This window comes from Ambystoma mexicanum, chromosome 1p (assembly GCF_040938575.1).
Source record: "Ambystoma mexicanum isolate Mex_15411 chromosome 1p, UKY_AmexF1_1, whole genome shotgun sequence".
In the NCBI taxonomy this organism is placed as follows: domain Eukaryota; kingdom Metazoa; phylum Chordata; class Amphibia; order Caudata; family Ambystomatidae; genus Ambystoma; species Ambystoma mexicanum.
In genome coordinates this window covers 1,038,543,063-1,038,564,992 of record NC_090921.1, presented here as the reverse complement: position 1 = coordinate 1,038,564,992, position 21,930 = coordinate 1,038,543,063, and the positions used below count along the sequence as shown (strand labels likewise).

Here is a 21,930-nt window from a genome sequence, read left to right as displayed (position 1 = left end):
TGATCTCTCTTCTGCCTTTGACACGGTCAACCATGCCATCCTGCTCATCTGTCTCTGTGATAACCTGGGCATCACAGATCAGGCCCTGGCTTGGCTGACTTATTTCCTCTCCTATCGACCCTCACAGGTCCAACTTGGGTCCTTCCTTTCCTCTATCTCCACCTGTGGTGTTCCCCAGGGGTCTAACCTCTCTCCCTGGCTGTTCAACCAATACCTGGCACTTCTTGCCCACTGCATTGCGGCTCTCTGCCCCAACTATCAGTGCTATGCGGATGACACTCAACCCATTTTCAGGTTCCCTTCTGCCACCTCTTCTCCTTCTCTCATCTCTGACTGTCTGTCTTCTATCCAGGAGTGGTGTGTCACCAATGATCTCTGCCTTAATGCCAGTAAGACCAAGATTTTCCTCATCGGCACACCTGCTCCCTCCTTTCCCGTCACTCTCTGCCCAACCTCGTTTGGCCCTCTTCCTGCTCCCACTTGTGAGGCTAAAAACCTTGGGGTCATCTTCAACTCCACACTCTCCTTCTATCTTCACATCTCTAACGTCTCTAAGAAGTCATACTACCAGCTGCACCTCCTCAGAGGTATTCTTCCTTTCCTCTCCTTCCCCCAGAAGATCACTGTCTCCAGAGCTCTGGTTCTCTCTAGGCTGGACTACTGCAACATCCTCTTTCTAAATCTGCCTGCCTCTACTCTCTGCAACTCATCCAAAGCAGGACTGCGAGACTTGTCCTTGGCCTCAAGCCCACAGAACGTATCTCTCAAGGACAGATATCTCTGCATTGACTCCCAGTGGCGGCGAGGATTAACTTCAAAACCCTGTGCATTCTCCATAAGGCCTTCTGGGGCCTGGGGCCTCAATACCTTCAACTCTCTCTTCGTAAATATCTTCCTTCCCAAGCTCTCTGCTCCTCCGCCTCCAACTCCCTCAGGGTCAGTCGCTTCTCCAAGCAACGACTTGGTGGTAGATCTCTTTCTTCTGCTAGGGCCTCCTTCTGGAACAGCCTCTCTGAAACTTGAGGAGAACCATCTCCGGTTATGGAAGCACCTCAAGACCTTCCTCTTTGCTTCTGCTTTCTCTTCTCCTCTCCCCTGCTAATCTCCTGCCTGAAATAGAAACTGCACTGGTCACCTGGCTACCATCTGATCTCGGGCCCAGGTCCCCTCCCTGCCAGATGCATACCTGCACTGCCTCCCAGGCAACCCCTGCACTTGGGGGCTGTTTCTGTATCCGTACAGTCCCCACCAGCTCTTAACACTTGATGTCTGCACTTACCACAAGCTGGACGCACTTTTACTTATTACTTTTATTTATTCTATTTATTACTGTTCCTATGTACTGCACTGCCCTCTCCCCATTGCCCACACACTTTCCCCCTCCCCTGTACTTGCACAGTCTCAATATCACCTGGCCTAGTAAGATCGTTGCCTCTGTCTTCCCTCTGTTCCCCCTCCCTTGCCTCGTCGCACCTTGAAACACTTGTGTATAGGTGCGTTATAAATGCCATATCATATCAATATGAAGGTGGATGACACGTGAAGAGACAACTGACAGGTATGTTGTGATTTCATTGGAGGAGTCTGTGTTCAATAGCTTCAATAGCCGTCGAGCCGCCAGGAGATGTGTAGGTGCTCCTGGAGGTGGGCCCGCCTGACGGACCGGGCCGAGAAGAAAAGCTTGTGTGTGACTGCTGAGCTGCGCAGGATGTTGGAGGAATGATCGCACACTCCAAACTAGAAGGCGGGTAAAGACACCACACAGCAGAAGCGCAAACATTGGAGATGCTGGGAAAAGCCAGTGAAGTTTGCCCAAAGCAACAGGGGACCTTGGGGCATTCTGATAAGCGCACCAACAAGTGATTGAATGGTACAAGAGTGCTAATGCAGAAAACATACAGTTTGTTTAAATGCAGTCAAGTCAAAGTACAAATTCAACACCCAATAAGAATAGTGTTTGAATGCAGGTCGAAGAACTAACATACGCCATTCTAGCATATATGAAAGGTCAATATTGGTTGGTAATTTATAAGGCCACTTCTGTCCCCCTTCTTAAATATCGAAATGACCACTGATCGCTTCTAGGAAGGGGGCGTAGGTCCCTCTGACCTATTAATGGTCATTGAAAACGGCTAAACTTATAGGTAGCTGTCTTCTATTGAATTTGAAAGGCATATGTGAATCAGATGGAATAAGGGCTGTGCGCGGTATAAGAACAGTACCTAAGTTACATCGATTACACAGGCCTCTATAATGTGTCTTTGTAGGCTCATAATTGTCAACCTTGTTTGATTCGTCCCACAGCGTTTCGCTCTAAAGAGACTGAAACATTGAGCCGGTAATGAACTGTTAGTTGACACTGGAACGAACCGCCATGCCCTATGTGAAGAGAAGTTTGTCTGGAAAGAAGGCACTTGAAATTATTCCGAATGTTAGCGATAGTGGCATGTCAAGGTGACCACGTAGAACCCTGCTCATTTTGTTTGTTAAAATGATAGCTGTTGTTGAAGTGGAAGACAGATGTTCACTTTGTCATTTGGTCAGCTGAGGGCAACCTAAAACTGATGAATCTGATGAATTGCATCAGCTGAGTACGGAAACATACCGAAGCGTTTTATATAAATAGATGTTTGAATGTAGACGAGACACAATACAAAGACAAATACAAACAAGTTCAGATGCATGAGATGCCAATGTGGGGAGATGTTTGAGTCAATATGTTTGAGCACATATTACCACAGATGGATATACCAAGCACCTTATGATATATGCTATTGTGGTGTATCAAAGAACTGTGAAGCGCATAAGAGGACCTGGTAGACGAGTACACCAGGCATTTGAAGTTCTATCAAAGAACTGTGCAATACATGTTGAAATTGTGCAAAGATTGCTAGCAGGGGAGTATACCAGGTGATCTGAAAACCCTAAAAGAGAAGTCCTGGCTGGTGTTGGGTACAATTAAAGCCCCCAAACAGACGTCCCTTTCACATGAATAGCAAGATTTTTAACACCGAAACAAAATGGCCTGCCCTTTTTTGTTATTTTTCAAGTAAAATTAAAGAGCCATGTGGAAAGGGGCCAACCTGTCATTACCAATGGATAAGCAGCATTTTAATTTACAAAGGAAGGAGGAATCAAAGTTCCCTGTCATATGGAAAACAGTATTTTTAAACATTGACAAAAAAAATGGCTTGCACAGGTGTGTGCAAATAAAAGCGTTAACGCTTCCTGTCCCATTCTTCTCGCATCCGCTTCTTACCACTCTCCCTCTAATTGAGTCTTATTGATCACCCTACACATTTTAATGTAATTGAAGCTTCACAAGGATGAAACAGTAACACATTGTAAAAAAATGTGTACGCATTTTTAATCAATATAAAAAAATAAAAGCAGTTTAAAGGTGTTTAGAAAGTATTGCTGCTCACAGAAAAATGTCAGGAAAACAAAACTGGATGTGCGAGTTGACAAAAAGCAATGTATATTATGTTTCAGCTACAAAACTCCAGTGAAATTTTGAAAAGCCACTTTGTCTTCATGGAAAGTGTCAGCCCCAGGCAGACCCTTTTGCTAACTGTGGGCAAAATTTCACAAAGAAATCTCCCATTCCCAGCCTAGATGTCACATCTCACATCTAATGACCAACCACAATAAAGGTGTTGAAATTAATTGTTCTCCAGACATACTGGCTCTGAAAGCATTGACTTCAAGACAATGCACCCTTGGTTGGAGCATGACTAATATGTGTGAATATGGGGGGCACCCACTTCAAAAAGCAAGCTTCCAAGACAAAGGAGACTGGTAAAAAAAAAAAAACTCTGGGTGCAGGCTGTCCCAGTGAAAACAAAGGGTTGAAAGGCAAAAAAAGGGCCATTTGTCCCACATCAAGATTCACCATTAATTAAAAAAGAACTATTATCATGTAGCTCTTTTTCTCAGCAACCATAAGGCAGATTGATTTCATTTTTGTACATTTTTTAATGTAATTTCCAGGCGATTTTGGCATATAAAATGTATCTACCTGTGACTCAGGGAACTGTAATGGCCAGTCAAACTAGGTTTCTGGCTGATCTGAAAATGGCCCAAATGTGAGCATTGGTGAGCGGGAGGAAAATGAAAATTAGGGATAAGCTTAATAACTTACATATTTTTAACGTTTGTGCTTTTTATGGGAACGGCAGAAATGTGCCACATGGCCGTGCTACATGGTATGGATTTGGTGGTCGGCTTACCTAATTTTCCATGATTAGTTGAATCAGAAAATATGTTTAGTATGGCAGTTGCTCACATAACTAGTTTTTGCCAAAAAGTTGAAAGGAGAACAAAGGGCGATTACAAATGGGAATTGCCATATGTTGCTCCAACCCCTAAACCAATCCTGACTTGGAGGCTGTGTTTGGGAGGAGAGAGAAGGATAACTGTCCAATCCCAGTGGCAGGAATTATTGCAGGGTTCTTCCCCAATATTGTAAAATTGGTGGTGTCATTGCTGCTATATTAAGGGGACTGCACTAGGACAGAGGGGACAGACCGAAACAGACAGACAAGAGACATACCATCAGGAAGGCTGCTGAAACTTATCATCCGATGCGTGTAAGGAAACACCAGAGGAGATTGCTGAGAGTGCATCTGGGTGGAGCTGTGTATTCCTAGGAAGGCCTCAAAGGTGACTGGGTCCTATGGTGGAGAGTGGGAGGCCATCTTTGAGAGTGGAGTGACCAGACCCGTGCCCTATCTTTCAAGAGTGTCCTGAGATGCATCTGGCTTTCCTGAACCTCCAAAAGAGGCTTGCTATGTAACTAGACCTGAGCCCTGCGTAACCAGAAGGTGGGGGTGGGGGGGTCTGCTTGCCTTGAATCCTTTGCCTTTATAGTAAGTGGGGGACAAAACTGTGTGGATCCTTAGCCTACTTAACCAAAAATATTAATTTAATCCCCCCTTTTGGCAGAACACTACAGGGTGAATTTTGTTAAAATTTTAAATTAATAAAACTCACTTCCCAGTGTGTGCCGAAAACTATAGCCTATACATTAATTGAGTAATCCTTTTCATCCTGCTGACACCGACTTCTTTAAGGAAGAGGGGTGTCTTTGTTCTAAAATCAGTCCAACCTTTTTTCCAACTTCTCCAAAACAGGCATTCAGTAAGAGGTGTCTGAAATCAAACATTCCCCAAAGCATTCCAATTTTTCTGTCTGACTTCCCAACATAGACCAAAGCAAAGGGGGGGGTCTGAAAAACAAACCGATAAATCACCCTGTGTTATTTTAAACCAAAAGTGTGGGCGAAATGATAGTTGCCGTATATATTTGTGCCAATCTTGAAATCCTACTGCTAGCCTTTTAAGCCTGCAGGAAAATCAAAATCACACAACATTACACGATAATTGCCTTTGGGATTGATCAGTGTAATTATTTTGTGACTTGAAATTTGCAGTAAGTGAAGAATTGTGTACTTTTTAATTTCACTTTTGTGATGTATTTTTGCTGAGAGAAGTTGATTGTGTTGTGCCACAGATAAAGTGGTGTTTGAAATTTTCGTGCTAATTTCTAATACTTTTTATTTAAATAAATATCAATATATTTCACGTACACCGACCTGGTTCTTGGTTCATTGTTAGCTTAAGCGAGAGGGATCCAAGGGGCATGATATGTGTCTGAGATAGGGCTAAAAAAGAATCTGTGAAACAGTTTGGTTCATAACCGCTTGAGGGGGGAGGGAAGGAACTCCCTGTGTTGAGGGTGGCTTCTCAATAAACCATTGCACAGGCGAGTACAACAGGCAGCTGAAATTGTCCAAACATTCTCGGCAGGGAAGCATACCAGGAAATCTGCAAAGTTACAGTAACTGCTACAGAAAGACTTTTACAGAACGTTTTTCTTGAACCAAAACTTTGGGAGTCAAGTGAAGACGCGAAGGAACTGTTAGCTAAAAGAGGCATTTTTGCCATCCTGTTTAATAATCCAGGGGAAGGGAACTACCCTCTGGACCGAAGGTTCTTCACCTTGGAGAACATTTTTGTTGGAGTCACTCTGGTTATAGGTCAAATGTTCAAATCAAAAAGGTCGAATGACAAAAGGGTCGAGTCAAAACGACCGAAAAAAAGGGTTAAATATTTTTTTTTGAGGGGGGAGGGGCCCAATCCCCTGTTTGTGGTGTAAAAACACCTTGTTTTACCTATACTAAAGCAAAAAAAAAACATTTTAAAAAAAATTCGACCCTTTTGTTTTCGGTCGTTTTGACTCGACCCTTTTGTCATTTGCCCTTTTTGATTCGAACATTTGACCGGACACCAGTCACTCTTATACATCAGATTAAAGACATTTCCTTGCACCCTTTTGTTGTTTGTTTATAGTGTTACGGTCAGTATAGGATGTTTTGGCCACAAGTATGGTTTTTCAGTTATTGATATCCTGACACAGACAGATTCTTAGTTTTAGTTTTTAGGTAGGGAAGTTCCTCCTTAGAGTAGGGCTAGAGAGGCGTCCGAGAGCAGGAAGAGCTTGGAAGGAAGCTGGCGTCTGTCCTGCAGGTCCTGGGAATTTAAAACCTCCGCTGCCCGAAGCATTGAGAGGCAGTCGGTCTCAGAAGGAGAAACCACGTGAGCTGGGATAAACACGACTCGCTGCAGAAGCAGGAAGTATTCAGCGGTGGTGGCCCTCTTGGGGGTGGACCGGGTGGTCCATAAAACACCCCGAGACCGCCTTGGCAACGACTCCTTGAAGCCGCATAGACCAAAGAAGAGGAAAGCAGGAATACACACTGAACGCATGCAGAACCAACAGAAACCTGAGACTCTGGGAAGAACCGATAGCACTCCCCAGTGAATATACAGGTAATGAGAGTTGCGGAAAAGCCGTGTGGGCACAGGGAGCCCAAAGAGTCAGGTATTCCCCTGGAGTGATCTCCCTACTTAGAGTAGTGATACCCAGAGACCCAAGAGTCGAGTATTCCTCTGGAATTAATTCTGACATCACAGTGGTGGCACGAAAAAACCTTAAATCTCAAGCGTGCTTCGAGAGTGAACTCCTTCGTCACAGTGGGAAAACCAACACATGCGAAAGATACCAAAAGGACAAAGAACTGTTTGTTTGTTTATTAATTTCTAATGCGCACCAGACCCAGAGGTAGCAGGGCGCAGCAATAAGAAGGTGCAAGGCTTACAAAGTTTCAAAGTGGTTGACAATATAGCATCATGAATGTACAGGTAAAAAAATTACATATAAGGCAGAGAATAAAGTACAATACAAATATATACAGTTCAGTTCCAACAATAGTTTACAATTTACAGTGATGGGCGGCATGGAATAGGCAGGTGTGACAGTTCGATCTAGCCTTCAGTCAAGTTGAGATAAGTGATATAGTTCTTTCTAAAGTGTAGATAGGGTTGGTCAGCTCTCAACTTGTGGGGCAAGGAGTTCCAAACTTTGACAACCTTCACAGGAAAGCTGTTGCCCCCAACCTTGGTGAGTTTGAATCTCGGTACCACAAGACAATTCGTATTACTAACTCGGGTGGGCCTGTTGGAGGTTCTTCTCTTCAGTTTGTCTGTGAAGTAACTAGGGGTGGGATTGTTTAAGGCTTTGTGTCAGAGAGGCGATTTCTAGCTGTATTTTATTATGGGTAGAGAGCCACTTGTATTGATGTCTCGTCGAGGTCATGTGTGCACTTTTGTTAATGCCTAATGCTGCTCTTAGAGCGTCAGGGAGTAAGCTCCCTAATATTCAAGATATAAAATGTCCTGACAAAGTGCCAATAATAAGAAGAGTTGATAAAGCTTTAACTATGTTTGCAAATCCTTGAGACTTCTAAAAACTTGTACAAAGGACTATCAAGGAACAGTTTACAAAACTCTTCCAGATAGGCGAGGAGAAGCCAGTCATTCTCCTGGTCCAAGTGTATTTTGTAAATCGGATCCTATTGCAAGAGACTGCTGTAAAGTGTTTGTATGTATGGAGTATTTAGTGATTGTAGCTGCATCATCTATCTACTTTCCATGTAGTTGCGCTCTCATGATTTTAAATTCTGCATGTCAAATCGCTACCATGCATTTCCATGTGCTGCCACTTCTACCGTCTTTTACATATCTTTCTTACCCTCTTCATATGGGTCATATGTGATTCTGCTTGTCCTGTTTTGTCCCTCCATCTTCTATTCACGTGTCTCTCACATCCCTCTTTTCTTCTGTCTTTTTCTCTTGGTTTGTTTGCATACAGTTGTTGTTTGAGCTCACTCTTCTCTGATGTTTGAGTCCCTAATCATTCCTCTGTCTTCTATCCCATGTGTCTTACTTCTTCCATGTTTTTCCCTCTTGTATCTCGATCTTACTCATTTTATTTCTCCTCTCCTACACAGTCTGATTTCTTGACACTTGTTCCTGCTCTTCACTGTATTTAGTTTCTATTTTTGCCTGCTTATTTCCTTCTGTTCTTGCATATTTACACAACTCATTGACTCACTTTTGAACTCCCAATTCTTTTGTGCCTGTTGTCTTCGACTTTTCCCCCCTTCTTTGCACTCTTTCCTATGTTATGGCTGTTGTCTTCTGCTCTCTTTTTTCCCACTCATGTTGTCGCCCATATAATTTTCTCTAAGCAGCCTTATGTTCTTCCCTTGTCTCTTAGGTTGGTTCATTACTGTCATCTCCATGATGTACAGACTCTGGCTATGCTGTGCAGTGTGTTTGAGGGTCCAGGCCGACCTCAGGTGGGTTACCTGCCCTCATATGGGTCCCTCCCGCACCACTTCTCTAACTCGGGCTCCCACAGTCGTTATGTAAGTGGATTTCTACATTAATATAACTATTTACCACCCACTTAAACGGTTGCGCCTCTTCTGCACCACTATGGCGCAGTCTGAATAGGCGATAATGAGATGGCATTTGGCACCCACTTTGTTACCTCTTCGATGTTGTATGGAGACCCACATGTGCTTGATTTGCTCAGCATAAGGCTTTGACTCCCAATCACCAAGTCACTCCTTTGCTGAATAGTGCAATATACACACGCGTACATTTTTGCTCACTGACTGTAGCTTCTGCTCTCACAGCTGCAGTGATGAAGATATGGCATTTTTGCCAAAGAAAGAAACAAAAGGTGTATCTGAAGACATGTCTTACATTCACTGAATTTAAAATCGTTTGTGAGCAAACCTTCCAAAAGTTGAGCAAATGGCATTCACCACAGGTGGTCTAGAAAGTGGTTGTTAGGGTGGATTTCTATTTTTTCTGTTCTCTTTACCTACTTTTTGGGTCCCCTAAACTTTCTGCTGAGTTCCGTGCGTTTTCTACTTTTTGTGACTAGAGGGAATTCTACTGAAATTCCTGTCACTTCAACCCTTTCTCATATGTGCTGCCCTTAATGGACATGCTACTGTCGGGATAGGGGTCCTTTTAAGCATCCCATTTTGGTCCCCTATGATTCTATCCAGTTCCAGTTACACCATCTGGAGCCCCCAACCACCCTAGCCAGACCAAAACAGGACTCCTAAACTTACCTGCTCAACCACTGTTCCCTGTTCCTAGGCTGAAATGGAAGCAGTCAGTGCTGCGAGTACCTTTCCCAAGGTCCTTGGACCCTGATCCCATAGTTTGTTCAGTTGTCTAACCAAACTCTATCAAGGTGTAACGTAGACTGACCAATAAGGCAGACTTCAAAAGATCTGAGTGAGGGTGCATACTTACAGTTAACCACACACAAAACAATTCAATATTAGAGTCTGTGCAGAAGTATTACAATAGACTAATTTATTAGGTCTTTAGCACAGTAAGTAGGTATAATTCAAGGAAAGCATATAATCCCAGACCACACTTATTTACAAATATACGTACAAATTTGCTAGTGTAAATATGAGACTACCTACACTTTACGCTTAAACACAGCAAAGCAGTTCAAGTCAATGTAACAGAAGAAACTCTAAATAGTAAAGTGAAAGAAAAATGCATTTAAGTCAAAAATCTTAAACTCTTCCTTAAAATATAAGACCCAAAAAAGTTCTGCAGTCCTCCCTTGCCAGGTAAGAAGGTCTAGTGCCTCAGCAGAGTCAAAGTTACAGGTGGGAGGGGAGATGGAAGTATTAAAAGTCCCCCTGGGTCAGGCTTTGTCAAAGCCAATAGGTTGGTAGAGGGTGCAGGATTAAAGCACCTTTTCAGACTACAGGTATGTAACTGTCTTCTGGGGTATTATCTCAATGCCACCACATTAAGACTTAGCCTGGGGTAGGAGGGATCTTTGGTTTGAACTCCACTGATCACAGACAGACAATAGTTAGGGAATTGACTTTGCATCCATACAACACCTATGGCGGGAGTGGATATGAAAACAGGCAAATACACTTGGACCCCTAATTTTGATTTCCTGATTGACTACCCCTAGGATATGCAGAATCCCTGGGCACACTCACTTATGCCGCTGGTCCTGCGGTTGGAGGTGTCGATATTGCGGCTCTGAGCTCCAGTAGTGCAGTTTTGTCAGACTTTGAGCTGGATAGCCCAGGCACATTAGGACAGCAGCCATCACAGGTCCCATGACGTAAAACAGACCTCTGGGACACGGCAGAGTAGCAAGTAAGAAACCCCCGATAAGGGGCAGCAGGCGTGGTTCATGGCTTTTCAAGATGAATTTCCAAACTCAACCATGAGGGTGGATTTTGGGAGGCCACCCTGTTATAGTGAACAGGGAGACACTGAGAATAGCCCAATCCATTTAAGGTAAAGTAGCAGAGTGTCAAGGCTTAGTCTCACGAGGGCTGTGAGAGTGATCTAGAGCTACAATGAGTCAAAACAGAACATCAATAATTCCAGTTAGACTGGTAAGTACAAACATATTCAATATTTGATTAAGCCTTGAAAACCCACAATAAGCAAGTAACAACTTCTAGGCAAATATTATCACACACTTACAGATGTATACATTTCATAGGAGAGGAAAGAAAGAATATGATTCAATAACCAATGCAGCACAGGCAAGAATTGGATGCATGCCATTCAGTAAATAAACTTTAGAATGACCACAGCACAGTGTTCCTAACACTTAATGAGAGGGGTCATAAATGAGAGGTGGACACAAAGTTGTGATATTGTTAGTGCGAGACATTTTTATTAGCCCCTTAAGCGGTAAGGACGAGTATGCTCCTCTTACTTGCATAGACGTGCATAGAGATCAGCATTTACAGAAATGGGTTTGATAAACAACTCTCCAACCCTATCCTGAGGAAGTCTAATCTGTCCCTTACACTCGAAACAAACAACTAATGGGTAAAAGGAAATGTCTCTGATTTATGTTTAATAAAATACTGGTTATAACCAAAATATTAAGATAAATCAAACTAAAAGTATTTTCCAAGGAGAAACCCTTGGATTGGGAGGGTGGTTAGTTTCCTATAGATATCTAGGTAGGATGGGAAAAGTGTCTCTTTTGAACAACAGTTTCTTGGTATCACAATGCGTTTCTTTGTCCAACACTTCCTTTAGTTTTTTATACTAGATTCAATCAATGAACATGCATGTCATGTTTAATTAATAACATGCAACACTTCCTTGGTTTCTTTGTACTGGATTCACAAAGTTACTAGATTCACAAAGTTCTTATTTATATATTAAATTCCACAATAAGCTTTATCTCTTGTTGTGCTCTAGCGGATTGCCTGGTGTACTCCATTACCAGGAATCCTCTTATGAGCTCTTCAGTTTGAGGGGATTGGGTCCTCCGACGTATTCCATATCTATGACATGTAATCACCACAGCTGTGCTGCTTCGGAAACTTTTTTCTGCGTCTGCGTCCTGCGTCGATGACGTCGATGCGCCATCGTCGAGGACCTCCGACGTCATCCGATGTGATAAGTAGGACGCACGACGCCCGTAGCCTCAGTTCCGTTTTTTCCGGGAACGTCTTGCTTCGTGATTCTCGGTTCACGCCTCGACTCTTTAGAGTTCTGTTCTTCTCGGTTCTTCGAACCTGTTCGTTTTGTGAAAATCCTTCGTGTGAAGATGTCTTCTACTTCGTCTTTGACCACGCGTCCGGGTTTCAAGAAGTGCGGGGAGTGTGGGTCCAAGATGTCGGTGACAGACTCGCACGACGCCTGCCTCTGGTGCCTCGGGGATGCCCACGACACGGATGACTGTATCGACTGCCAGTCGCTCACGTCCAAAGCCTTACGTGAACGTAAGAAGAAGTTGTCGGTAGGTCGGGTGTCCAAGCCCAGGAAGTCGAAGTCTGCGGGGCTTTTGACGGATGATTCGAGGGGTGACTCTCCACGTCATCGTCGGAAGTCTCGTGGGTCTCCTTCTAGGAGTCGGTCTCGCCACTCCTCAGCCTCTTTGAGGCATTCTCGGAAGCGCCGACACCGGTCGTCTTCCAGGTCCTCTTCGGAGGACTCTGCCCGGCACGTCGCTTACCCCACCAGCCCTGCGAAGCCGGAGGAATGGGCTTCCTTCGGGAAGAAAATGCTGGCGATTCTTGAGTCGCAGGGTACTAAGCCGTCCGCGCCCCCGAGTGGGGTCGGTCGTGAGAGGTCGAGAGACACCGCTCGCAAGAGTGGTCGGCACGAGTCACGGGAGAGGTCCCGTTCGGACAAGGAGACTCGTTCTCGACGTACCCGTTCCAGGTCCCGGTCCTCGACACTTTCGAGACCGTGTGCACCTGTGAGGTCTTCGAGGAAAACATCGACGTCTGAGGCGTCAAGGGCGTCGACAGGCTTTCTCGAGGCTCCGGCTCCGAGGAAGTCGTCGAGGCCGTCGACGCTCAGGTCGTTGAGGGACACGCTCGGGGCTCCGGCCTCGAGGGCTGTGTCGACGCCGCCGATGCTGGAGGCGCTGCATCTGACATCGACGCCGATTTTCTCGGCGCCAATGCCGGTTCTCTCGACGCCGGCACCGATTCGCTCGACGCCTTTCGTGTCGGAGGTACCCCGTGGCACGGGAGAGCCCCATAGGGGAAGGCTCTGGTTAAGAGCAAGCACTCTCGGGTGCCTTCTTTTCGCCACCTGGACTATATTTCAGAGGCGGATGAGGATTCTGATGGCCTGGTTCCTAGTCAGGTTCCAGATGAAATTGTCTCGGGCCATAGTCAGTTTGACGATTTGAGACAGTCACTGCATGATGCCAGTGTACTGGACACCTCTCCGGAGGTGGAGTTTTGTAGGCCTGAGCCTGGCTATCAAGCCGATTCCTCGTACCGGCGCCTTATGGCTAGGGTTTCTGAGTACTTGGGATGGTCTGCTCCCCCAGGGGAGTTTTTGCAGGATGATCTGACGGACATCCTTGATGTTGGTCCCCCAACTGATCCGGTACTGCCGTTCCATATGGCTTTACAGAGAAGGGTGGCGGCGGCTTGGACTGCTCTGGAGAGTCTCCCGGCGGTGGGCAGATCCTTGTCGCGAAAATACCGTCCAGCCAGTAGCGACCCCTGCTACTTGACCAGGCACCCCACTCCGGAGAGTTTGGTGGTGCAGGCGGCCACGGCCCCGGCAAAGCAGGCGTCGTACCCTACCATCCCTCCTGATAGGGACGACAAACGTTTTGATGGCTGGGCGAAGAAAGTGTTTTCTTCTGGTGGTATAGCGCTTCAGGCGGCCAACTCCATTTGTGCCTTGTCTCGTTTCACACACACTCTGTGGAACTGTGTTGCGTTAGCGGCTGAACATATTCCCGAAGGGGACGAACGGGATGGTTTCCTTGCTATGGTCCAGGATGGTAAGGATGCCATGTGTGAGTCCGTTCAGTCGGGTTTGGACTTAGCTGAATGCGTCAGTAGGTCCATGGCGGCGAGCACCGTGATACGCAGGTTTGCGTGGTTGCAGAAGTCGGGGTTTGCTCCTGATGGCCAGTCTCGGCTCCTCAACATGCCCTTTGACGGTGAACACCTTTTTGGCAGCAAGGCTGACGAGAGCCTTGAGAGGTTGCAGACCTCGAAAGCTGCAGCGAAGTCGTTGGGCGCTGCAGTTCGCCAACCTCTGCCTTTTCGTCCTAGGGGACAGCAGTGGAGGGGTGGTTCCTTTCGCTATTACTCGTCCTTCAGTAAAGCGAGAGGAGCTGGCAGTCAAAGAGGCAAACGCAGGGGTACCAGAGGTGGACGACAGGGTACCCGTGGTGCCAAGGCCGCTCGGGCAGTTGCCTCTTTGCCCTCAGATAACGCCGCGGCCGCTCCCACTCAGTCATGAGGCCATGTCCCATGGTTCGCCGGTTGGGGGAAGGCTGGCGCAGCATCTTGTAGAGTGGCAAGCCATTACTTCAGATGTGTGGGTTCTGGAGATCATAACCCACGGCTACTGTCTTCCCTTTCGGCACAGGCCTTGCGACAATCCACCGGGGAACCTCTCTTTGCAGAGTTCGGATCCGCTCCTTGCGCAGGAAATTCAAGCCCTGCTGGAGAAAGGCGCCATAGAACTGGTGCCTGTAGCGGAGAGGAACAAGGGATGGTATTCCCCTTATTTTTTGATTTCGAAGAAAGACGGGGGATTGAGACCCATCATGGACTTGCGCAGTTTGAACAAACTCCTCAGGAAGGACAAGTTCAAGATGGTTACTCTCTCTCAAGTCCTCCAGGCCCTTCAGCTTCAGGACTGGTTGGTGTCACTCGACCTCAAGGATGCTTACTTCCATATGCCGATCCATCCCAAGCACAAGAAGTACCTGAGGTTCACGGTTGGCGACTCGCACTTTCAGTTTCGGGTCCTGCCGTTCGGATTGACCTCCGCCCCGAGGGTTTTCACCAAGCTCGTGGTGGTGGCAGCGCATCTCAGGCAAGGGGGGATTCACGTCTACCCCTACCTGGACGATTGGTTGATCAGAGGGAGCTCTCCCGAGCAAGTCCTGGATCATCTGTCCGTCACCTGCCACTCCCTTCACAGGCTGGGCTTCTCCCTCAATTTAAAGAAGTCCCATTTGACGTCAACACAGCGGCTCCAGTACATCGGAGCAGTGCTCGACACTTCCCTGGGGCAGTGTTTTCCTCCCCAGGTGAGGGCTCTTCACATTCAGCAGATGGTGCACAAGTTTCAGCATGCCCAGACGCTCCCAGCGTTCGTGTTCTTGAGGTTGCTCGGCCTCATGGCATCCTGCATTCTTCTGGTGCCAGAGGCTCGCCTGCGGATGAGATCTTTGCAGTGGGCGCTCAAGACGCAATGGTCGCAGTCCTCCGGCAGGATGTCGGACCCGGTTCAGGTGCCGCCCTCGGTCGCCCGGGACTTTCTGTGGTGGGCCGTCGAAGGCAACTTGATGAAGGGGGTCCATTTTGGCTTCCCTGGCCGGAGGTGACGATCGTGACGGATGCATCCCTCACGGGTTGGGGAGCTCATGCCAACGGGCTGACAGTCAGCGGTCGTTGGTCTCCGTCGGAGTCCAGACTCCATATCAATCTTTTGGAGCTGAGGGCCGTCAGGCTAGCCCTGAAGGCTTTTCTGCCGACTGTGCGAGGAAAGAGTGTCCTGATCCTGACGGACAACACAGTGGCCATGCACTACCTCAACAAAAAGGGGGGGCAGGGTCACTTCCTCTGTGCAGGGAGGCGATGCAGCTCGAGTTCTGGGCCATCCAGCAGGAAGTTTCGATCTCGCCAGTTCATCTGGCCGGAGACGAAAACGTGATGGCGGACGCTCTGAGCAGGCAGAGCACGATCTCTCACAAGTGGGAGTTGGTTCAGGAGATTCTCCTGGAGATCTTCGCCCTTTGGGGGACCCCTAAAGTGGATCTCTTCGTCTCCAGTGTCAACCGGAAGTGGGAAAGGTTTTGCTCGCGGGAATTTCCTCCAAAAGGAGCCTTAGGAGACGCGTTCGTGGTGGAGTGGTCGTTCCCGCTGCTGTACGCGTTTCCTCCAGTCCCCGTCATCCCGCAAGTGCTGCGGAGGTTACGAAGTTCGGTTCCCGGATGATCCTCATTGCTCCGGCGTGGGCTCGGAGGACGTGGTACCCGGACCTTCTCGACTTGTCCATCTGCCCTCCGCGTCGTCTTCCCTACCGAGACGATCTGCTCTCACGGGAGGGGAGTCAGGTTCTCCATCCAGAGGTCAGATCCCTCAACCTTCACGCTTGGCTTCTGAAAGGTTGAGGTATAAGGATTGGGACCTCCCTGAAGACGTGATGGAGGTGTTGCTTTCGGCCCGATGGCCAGCAACAAAGTCTCTGTACCGTTGGCGTAAGTTCTGCGACTGGTGCCGAGTTCAGAATGTGGATCTTTTTGCATGTGACATCCCCATGGTTCTGTCCTTTTTACTTTCTTTGGCCCACAGGGGCTTGCAAGTGGGTACCATTAAAGGTTACCTGGCAGCGCTGTCCATCTTTAAGCGCTCGTCTGAAGAGTGTTCTTACTTTAAAATCCCTTTAATTTCACAGTTGCTGAAAGGGCTCACTAATGTGTTCCCTCGGTCACCTTTCCTGGTGCCCGGTTGGGATTTAAACCTTATTCTTAAGTTTCTTATGGGTGCTCCGTTTGAGCCTTTACATTCTTGCCCTTTGTGGCTGTTAACTCTGAAAACTGTGTTTTTAGTTACGGTTACTTCCGCTCGCAGAGTGAGTGAGTTACAGGCACTTTCAGTTAAGCCACCCTTCACTGTATTTCACAAGGACAGGGTTGTCCTTAGAGTTCGTCCTTCTTTTCTTCCGAAGGTAGTGACGGAATTTCATTTGGCCCAGAAGGTTGTTCTTCCGGCATTCTATCCTCCTCCGCATCCTGGTAAGGAAGAGGAGAGGCTCCATAGGCTTGATCCTAGGAGAGCTTTAAGCTTTTATGTTTCACGCATGTCCCGGGTCAGAGTGGACGATCAACTCTTTATTGGTTACGCTGGAAAGCGTTTAGGGCAAGCTGTGACGAAACAGACTTTGTCTCGCTGGATTATTTTGGCCATCTCGGATTGCTAACGCTTGGCGGGTAAGGATTCACTGGCTGGCTTGCGGGCCCATTCTACCAGGGGTATGGCTGCATCTACTGCCCTGCAGAGGGGTGTTCCTATTCGCAACATCTGTGATGCAGCCACCTGGGCTTCAGTACATACATTTGTACGTCACTATTCCCTCGATTCCATCCGAGCACAGGATCTGGCCTTTGGCAAGGCGGTCCTTTGCTCTGCTATTTGATTGGCTATTCTAAATTTTGATTCTAAATTCTTTCCCTCCTCCTTGCTCTGGTACTGCTTTGGGAGTCTGTCATAGATATGGAATACGTCGGAGGACCCAATCCCCTCGAAGAACAAGTTACTTTCTTACCTGGTAACGTTCTTTCGATGGGATGGTCCGACGACGTATTCCATATCGCTCCCGCCCTGCCTTCCCCGCTGCAGAATTTCTTTGCGATTGCAGCTTACGTTCCGCAAGGCTTTGTGTCTGACTGGCAGTTGGCTAGTGTCACACGTTCTGGGGGAAAAAACTACAACTGAGGCTACGGGCGTCGTGCGTCCTACTTATCACATCGGATGACGTCGGACGTCCTCGACGATGGCGCATCGACGTCATCGACGCAGGACGCAGACGCCGAAAAAAGTTTCCGAAGCAGCACAGCTGTGGTGATTACATGTCATAGATATGGAATACGTCGTCGGACCATCCCATCGAAAGAACGTTACCAGGTAAGAAAGTAACTTGTTCATCTCCTGGTATACTCCCCTGCCATGTATCTTGCCACAACGTTACATTCTTTATGCAACTTTGGTGGATTGCCTGGTAAGCTCCTGTACCAGGAATCCTTTCTCTGGGGCCCTGTAGATACTTGCCTGGTATACTTCCCTGCAATCCTGCAGATACTTGCCTGGTATACTTCCCTGCCAGGTGTCTTTACCCAAATGTCAACTGCCTGGTGTATTCCTTTTGCCAGGATTTCTTATTGGTTTCACTCTCCTTTTTCACTATGCCACAGTTGTATTAACTTTGTTGTGGTTCAATGTGTTTACTTGGGGTAACACTTGCTCCAGCTTTCCCCCACATTCACATTTCATGCATAGATATTCGTTAATGTTTTGCTGCTGCCCTTCATCTTTTCGATATTCAAATATTCTTCCTTTTGGGCATTGTTTTAACATTGGGTTTTGTCTGTATTTAAACAATCTTGGCTTTTTTACTTTGCCTTGTTTGCCTTCAAATAATTCATATACATTTTCTGCATTCACATGCTGATGCTGTTTTCTGAGCACCCCAGGGTCCCCAGCAACTGTAGGTAGACTCGCCTGTCCTCCTTTGTGCCTCCGATACGGTTTGCATCTTGGTGGGAGGATTTGTTCATCCGTTCTCCAACTTAGAGTGTGTGAATGTCCTTCTAGCTGTCTGCGTGGCTCTGCGGTTACAGGATGGCTTGCCTCTTCAGTCTGGGTATGGAATTGCTGTATCCCCGAGTGGTCCACCACCTGGGAGCTTCTGCTTTGCTCCCAATGCCTCTGGGACCTTCTGTGTTTGTCAGCGTTGTCTCTCCCCCAGCATCGGCAGCCTTCTCGGATCCTGTGTGCTCCGTGTCGGTGAGCCTCCAGCTGGGATCTAACGTCCTCTCCTGCACTCTTCACCTCCCACACTACAACTTCTTTATTTAAAGGTCCCAAGCACTTCAGGGTTTGGAAAACAACTAGTCTGCTTGCTGTGACTTGAGCTCTTGTCAATCTGGACAAACTACCTTGCCCTACTCTTTTTCTAAGTACAAGATGGATTATGGGCGATGAAGTCCATCTATGTTATTGGATTTCTGAAATGATGTTGTTCAAATGTTTTTGACAGAAAAACATCCGAAACAGGAGATGTTATATGGGTGTCGTGTATGTTTGAGGTATAAAAGCGGTCACTTCAGTATGCAGAGTAAAGTTCCTTGTGATGAACAGGACAGTGTCTTTAGTAGATCCAGTAAATGGAGGGTTCTGTGAGTTTGTGAGAGGTGGGGGTTCCAGGAAGTAAATGGAGAAAGCAGCCAGTGAGGACAAAAAGAAACTTGGGAATAGGAGTCCAGCGTTAGAATTTTCTAATGTTAAACTGCGCTGGTAGAAGAGGTTAACAGGTCCGAAGGCGTCACAACAAACAAGGGCAGTATAAGGAGCAATCCGATTGAGTAGCCGTAATGTTCGGTAGCCGAGGGAAAACAGCAGAGGAGATCAGGCGGCAGAAATCTCAAGGGGAAAGACTGAAGAATAATCCTTTAACACACGGGTAGAGGAAACTAAGAAATCAGAATTATCAGGAGGTCGAGCAGTCAAACTAATTAATTAGTTTAGGAGCATCCGTTGCAGGGATTAGCAGAACTAAATAACGGAATCACCCAAAGACGCGGAACACGTAACGTGCACGTCACCTGACCGGGAACAGAGTGTGTGCTCGGAACTGTAGTGCAGCGAATCCCGCAAACCGGGTGCAACTGCGAGAGTCGCCAGGGCAGCCTCCAAGTGGGGACAGACGCCCCCGCATGTCTGTATGCAGGAATCCGGGACATGACAGTACCCCCCTCCCGCCCCTGCAAAGGACGCCCACCTCTGTGGACATGCCACATTCCAGCCAAAAGGTACGCAAAAGTCGGGGAGCGTGCAGGTTGGAGGCCGGTTCCCAGGTCCTATCCTCAGGGCCATAACCCTTCCAATCAATCAGGTAGGATCGCACTCCGTGACGTAGACGGGTGTCTAGTATTGTATGCACTTCATATTCATCCTCCCTGGGGCAAGGGCAACAGGAAGTCGGGTGCCAGGCACAAAAGGACGGAGCAAGGAAACATGAAAAACGGAGTGTATCCGCCAATGAGCCGGAATATCCAAACGAACAGCAACAGCATTGAGACAGTGAAGAATCTTGTACGGACCTACATAACGAGGCAACAGCTTCCGTTTACCCCGAATGGCGAGGTGCTTGGTTGAGAGCCAAACACGATCACCACGTGCATAGGAGGGAGCAGGTGAACGATGTTTGTCCGCTTGCAATTTTCCCCGGGACTGTGCAGTCTGTAGATGAGAAATGACTGATTCATGTATGGCAACCAGAGAATCCCTTGTGGATTTTGCTGCAGGGATCTGGTCTAAAGAAGGTAAAACAGGTGGAAGGATCCTCTGGTGTTAACCATACAAGGCATAAAACGGAGAACAACCTATTGATGAGTGTCGGGAGTTATTATATGCAAACTCAGCGGTTCCCAAGACCGATAACCAGTTGGATTGATGTTGTAAGCACAAGCAGTGGAGGTATTGCTCCATGGTGCCATTGGTACGTTCGGTCTGTCCATCTGTCTGAGGATGGTAGGCCTAAGAGAGCCATGCATCTATCCCCAATGAACGAGTACGGGCACGCCAAAACCTTGAGGTAAATTGGGAGCCACGATCGGATATCATGATCGTAGGTAAACCAAAGAAACGTACCAAATGATCGAAAAAACAAACTAGCCAATAGGGGAGCAGTAAGTATACCCAGACATGGTATGAATCGTGCCATTTTAGTGAATATGTCAACCACCACGAGCACGGCTGACATGCCCCTGACAAAGGAGTTCTGCAACAAAGTCAAGAGTGACCGTATGCAACGGACGTGGGGCAGAGCCATGTTCATCAAAAGATCTAAGGGTTTCCCCGGTTGTCTCTTACACTGTATACATACAGCACACTTAGATACATAAGATTCAGTATCCTTCTTCATACCAGGCCACCAGCACCATCGGTGTAGCAGGTCATAGGTCTTGATTTGACCTGGATGTGCCACTAACGGGATGTCATGTGACCATTCCAGGGCCTTCCGTCTGGTTTGGTTGTCAGGAAGGTACAATAGCCCACGAACATAAAGAAGATCTGTAACAATCTTAGCACCCAATTCATCAAGAAATGAGGCATGATCCCTGGTCCACTGCAGTACTCTGTCTAGAAGTGATATGGAAACTGAACATACACAAACAGAACCTGAGGGAAATATTGGGGATACTGGTTTTTGGGTGTGAAAATCGGTACCAGTGCGGGACAAGGCGTCCGCTTTTCCATGTAGGGGGCCAGGGCGATAAGTTACTATAAAATCAAACCGTGTGAAGAACAAGTGCCAACGTATTTGTCGGGCGTTGGTGCATTTTGCATGCAACAGTGCCTGGAGGTTCCTGTGATCGGTATACACTGTTACTGGATGTCTTGCACCTAGAAGATGTCTCCATTCCTTAAAGGTCACTCGAATTGCCAAAAGTTCTCTCTTCATTGTGGAGTAGTTCCGCTCAGCCGGGGACAACTTTCAGGAAAAATAAGCCACTGGATGAAAGCGTTGCGTAGAGGGGCATACCTGTGAAAGGATGGCCCCCACCACAATAGCGGAGGCATCTGCTTCCACTACATAAGGGAGAGACGAGTTTGAATGCTGCAAAACAGGAGCAGTAGTAAAGGCCTCTTTCAAAGCTTCAAAAGCTGACTGGGCTTTGTGATCCCAAAGGAATGGAACTTTGGGACTAGTAAGACGGGTGAGGGGAGCCACTATTTCAGAGAATGAGGCAATAAAACACCTATAGAAATCTGAAAAACCCAAAAAAAGACTGAAGAGCCTTCACTGAGTCTGGAATAGTCCAATCCAATACTGCCTTGACCTTAGAAGTACACATGAGCACCCCTTTTGCAGATATCTGAAACCCCAGGAACTCAACTGAGGATGCATGGAACACGCATTTCTCTAACTTAGCATACAAGGAGTGCTCACGCAGACGTTGCAGGACAGAACGAACATGTTGAATGTATTGTGTAAGTGAATCCGAGAATATCAAAATATCGTCCAGATAAATCACTACATAACAATCTTGCATGTCTCTAAAGATGTCATTAACGAAGTGCTGAAACGTGGCAGAGGCGTTACAGAGTCCAAAAGGCATAACGCAGTATTCATAATGCCCAAACTTCATTTTAAATGCAGTTTTCCACTCGTCCCCGCTTCGCATCCTCACCAAATTATATGCCCCCTCTTAGGTCCAGTTTGGTGAAAATGGTGGAGGATGTCATCTTATCGAGTAGTTCCGTTATGAGGGGTAAGGAGT

The 21,930-nt window shown here is 47.1% G+C and overlaps 1 protein-coding gene across 5 annotated transcripts in view; it reads left to right on the top strand.

The window, feature by feature from the left end:
- The window catches only part of WDR59 (WD repeat domain 59), a 1,538,892-nt gene that overhangs the window by 1,335,722 nt on the left and 181,240 nt on the right, over positions 1–21,930 (top strand). For 4 of the 5 annotated variants that reach the window (XM_069604207.1, XM_069604168.1, XM_069604178.1 and 1 more), the window contains one exon: positions 8,620–8,770. In XM_069604207.1, the coding sequence (XP_069460308.1) occupies positions 8,620–8,770 (151 nt within the window). The remainder of the gene's footprint in view (positions 1–8,619; positions 8,771–21,930) is intronic. The other variant, XM_069604197.1, reaches the window with a different exon arrangement.